The sequence below is a fragment of the Peromyscus californicus genome, unplaced genomic scaffold (assembly GCF_007827085.1).
Source record: "Peromyscus californicus insignis strain IS unplaced genomic scaffold, ASM782708v3 Scaffold_14__1_contigs__length_90479793_seg_2, whole genome shotgun sequence".
Classification (NCBI taxonomy): Eukaryota; Metazoa; Chordata; class Mammalia; order Rodentia; family Cricetidae; genus Peromyscus; species Peromyscus californicus.
This window is the reverse complement of record NW_026294436.1, coordinates 34621238-34624872: the sequence shown is the minus strand read 5'-3', so window position 1 is coordinate 34624872 and position 3635 is coordinate 34621238. Positions and strand designations below refer to the sequence as shown.

The following is a 3635-nucleotide window of genomic DNA, read 5'->3' as shown; positions in this document are numbered from 1 at the left end:
ATATAAGTCTCTGTGTTTACTTGGTTGGGACTGAGTGGCTGTGGGACTGGCGGGTGAGAGAGATTTGTCCTGACTGTGGGCCAGGCAGGAAAACTCTAGCTACAGAGGAGGAATCCTTAAATGCAAAGGGATTTGTTTTGCTCATGCTTTTGATCCTGAAAGTTCAAATGACATGTAATGGTCCCTAATAAGAACGTATTCCATCTAAGCTGCATTTCCATGCTGGGTTCTAATGGCAGGAGCTCATGTAACATGAGCATCATGTAGACAGATAGAAACTTAAGTAATATTGGGCGGATCAAGGCAAAACCTTTCATAACATGTCCTTCTAGATAACTGCCATAGGTTACAAAATAGGGCTGTATCTCTCAATGATTTAAAAACCTCCCTAAGTTCTACCTTACAGGGAGTCTATTACATGACCAAGATCAACTAAGGACCATCTTCCTAAGATAGGAACCATTAGAGAGAAGAACATTTTTATGTATATGAATAAAATTATAAAACCTACAAAATTCCTAGAGTGAAGGTTATCAGGTAAACAGTAAGAATCAGACTCATGAAGATTTAAAAAATGAAGAGGGGCCGCCGCGGGCCGGGTCCGTGAGGAAGGCCTAGGCCGTCTGCTTCACGGCTTGCCGAGCGTCTGCGCAGCTTCTCCCGCTTCCCGTCCGCTGCGGCCGGGCGAGCAGAGGCCTTCCGGAGCCATGGAGGACGAGGTGATTCGCATTGCCAAGAAGATGGACAAGATGGTGCAGAAGAAGAACGCGGCTGGTGCATTGGATTTGCTGAAAGAACTTAAGAATATTCCCATGACTCTGGAATTATTACAGTCCACGAGAATTGGAATGTCTGTCAACGCTATTCGCAAGCAGAGTACAGACGAAGAAGTCACATCTTTAGCCAAATCGCTTATCAAATCCTGGAAAAAATTATTAGATGGACCATCAACTGATAAAGACCCTGAAGAAAAGAAAAAAGAACCTGCAATTTCATCACAGAATAGCCCTGAAGCAAGAGAAGAAAGTAGTTCCAGTGGCAATGTAAGCAGCAGAAAGGATGAGACAAACGTTCGAGACACTTATGTTTCATCTTTTCCTCGGGCACCAAGCACTTCTGATTCTGTGCGGTTAAAGTGTAGGGAGATACTTGCTGCAGCTCTCCGAACAGGAGATGATTACATTGCTATTGGAGCTGATGAGGAAGAACTGGGATCCCAGATTGAGGAAGCTATATATCAAGAAATAAGGAATACAGACATGAAATACAAAAACAGAGTACGAAGTAGGATATCAAATCTTAAAGATGCAAAGAATCCAAATTTAAGGAAAAATGTGCTGTGTGGGAATATTCCTCCTGACCTGTTTGCTAGAATGACAGCAGAGGAAATGGCTAGTGATGAGCTCAAAGAGATGAGGAAAAACTTGACCAAAGAAGCCATCAGAGAACATCAGATGGCCAAGACAGGTGGGACCCAGACTGACTTGTTCACGTGTGGCAAATGTAAAAAGAAGAACTGCACCTACACACAGGTGCAAACTCGTAGTGCTGATGAACCAATGACAACATTTGTCGTATGTAATGAATGTGGAAATCAGTGGAAGTTCTGTTGAGTTGGAAGAATCGGCAAGGTATCTGGACCATTAAGAAAAATGGATTTTGTAATTAGCTTTAAAATTAGGCCAGGCAACTCGCTTTCCTGCAAGTGATAATTGTAACCATACACGTCCCATGGGTTGGTCTTTGTTTTTCTCCTAACATACTTCCTTAAAGGCCTTCTGTGGTTTCAGACCAGCTAGGAGACCATAGAAGAATTAGATAATGTGTTGCGTTTTTTTTTTTTATTTTTATAAGTAAGTTGATGTTACATTTTATTAAATATTAACCTTTTGAGTCTGGAACACATAAAAATTCTGTTGTTCTCCATTAAAGACAAATTGCTTTTTCTCATTGGTATGTACCTAAAATATTAAAGGGAGAGAAAAGGAGTAATATAAACGTTAGTTACCAAATATGATATGTATTCCAGTAGTACTTGACCAGCTTATCAAAATTGTGCACACTATTTGATCTAGCATATGAATTTGCTCTTAATTACCATGCTCACAAAGCCTTGGATCCCTAGATCTCTTGCATCTGTGACTAACTGCAGTGATCATTTGTATTTCTTATACATGTATATTACTGTTTTTAATAGATTTTTCTTTGAGAATTGACTTGATTGCAATCAGTTTGGTTTTATTTGACTTTGCACTCTATTTTAGTTTCACCAAACTCTGTTATAGTTTCCTAGGCTTTCACAAAGCCCCTCACAGGCATACTTCTGGTGAATATTCCCCCATAGAAGACATGCTGGGAAGAAAATGTCAGCATCTTAGTAGAGTTCCTGGAGACAGCATGACTGGACTTGCACTTGGAAATCTACTGACCAAGGATTAAGCCTAAGAACTGTATAAATCATTAAGCTGTGCATATGGAGATTGCAAAAAGAAAAAGAAAAATCTTTTAGTCTGAATCTTTTGTGCTGACTTTTTTCTTACATGATGATGTTGAGCCAACTGAAATGTAGGCTATAGCAAGTAGTTTTACAATACATATTTCACAATTAAGTTTTACCTTTGTTTAAATGTGTCCCGCTTGTTTTGCTGGTAATAAAAAGCAGTGGTTTTCACATGGTTTTCTTGATACAGATGTTCTGATGCATAGAGTAAAGGCCACTGTTGCAAAGCTTACAACTTACGTGCTTCTGCATCTGGCCAGACTTTTATGTAAAGACCACTACACAAGCTTTGCACTCTGCTCTGCAGATTGTTTGACATAACATAGAAAACATTTAAATGTCCATGTTAAAGAGGATTGGTCCATGGGTAATTTCTGTCACTTTAAAAATAAAGTACATTTTGAAAGAATTAGTTTAAAAATAATAAGGTTAAAATAGTCCTACTTTTAAGTGATCCATTTTAAAATTCGTAAATCAATAAATTTTTTTTGTTGTTAAAAAAAAATGAAGAGGATTGTCAAAATCAAAAAACTATCAGTTTATCGGTAGGTAGTGGATTAAAAGAATCTCTTATAATCTTGAGCTGCTCAGAAAGCTTTAGGATAGTAAGTATGAATGTGAACATCCTTTGCCTTTTTGTTCTAACCACCAACCTTACTGATAATTTGAGATACAGAACACATTGTGGTGGAGGGCTCTCATGTACATAGTGGGATGTTTAGCATCATCTCTGGATTCCACCAACTAAAGGCCATTAATATTTTTGCGATCCACTACATAGTGGTGTCAGCCAAGTATTGTGTCTAGAGATAGAAAACTATTTCCTGTAGGACAAAATTTACATGTCACTAAAATTAATTGCTCTCTGCCTGGCAATTGGATTTCTAAATTTGTTGCAGAGCAATATTAGCATTTTCTCATTAGGAAATATGGACAGTAATTAGAGTAGCATTTTTTTAAACAAGAAACTAGATACTGCTAGAAATGCATAGAAGTATCATGATCCACTAAAGAATGAAATAGTACACAAATTACTATTGTGTGACAGAAAACCCCTCAACATAGTTTGAAACAAAATATAGACATCTCATACAATCTGATAAAATTATTTCAGAATATATAGCTGGATGAGAAA

At 37.8% G+C, this 3635-nt stretch overlaps 1 protein-coding gene across 1 annotated transcript; it reads left to right on the top strand.

The window, feature by feature from the left end:
- The first annotated feature begins 590 nt into the window (after window positions 1-590).
- On the top strand, window positions 591-2671 carry LOC128109414 (transcription elongation factor A protein 1-like). Its single transcript, XM_052736582.1, has 2 exons — window positions 591-1631; window positions 2286-2671. The coding sequence occupies exon 1, from the start codon at window positions 708-710 to the stop codon at window positions 1611-1613; it is 906 nt and encodes a 301-aa protein (XP_052592542.1). The 5' UTR covers window positions 591-707; the 3' UTR covers window positions 1614-1631; window positions 2286-2671.
- Window positions 2672-3635: the final 964 nt, after the last annotated feature.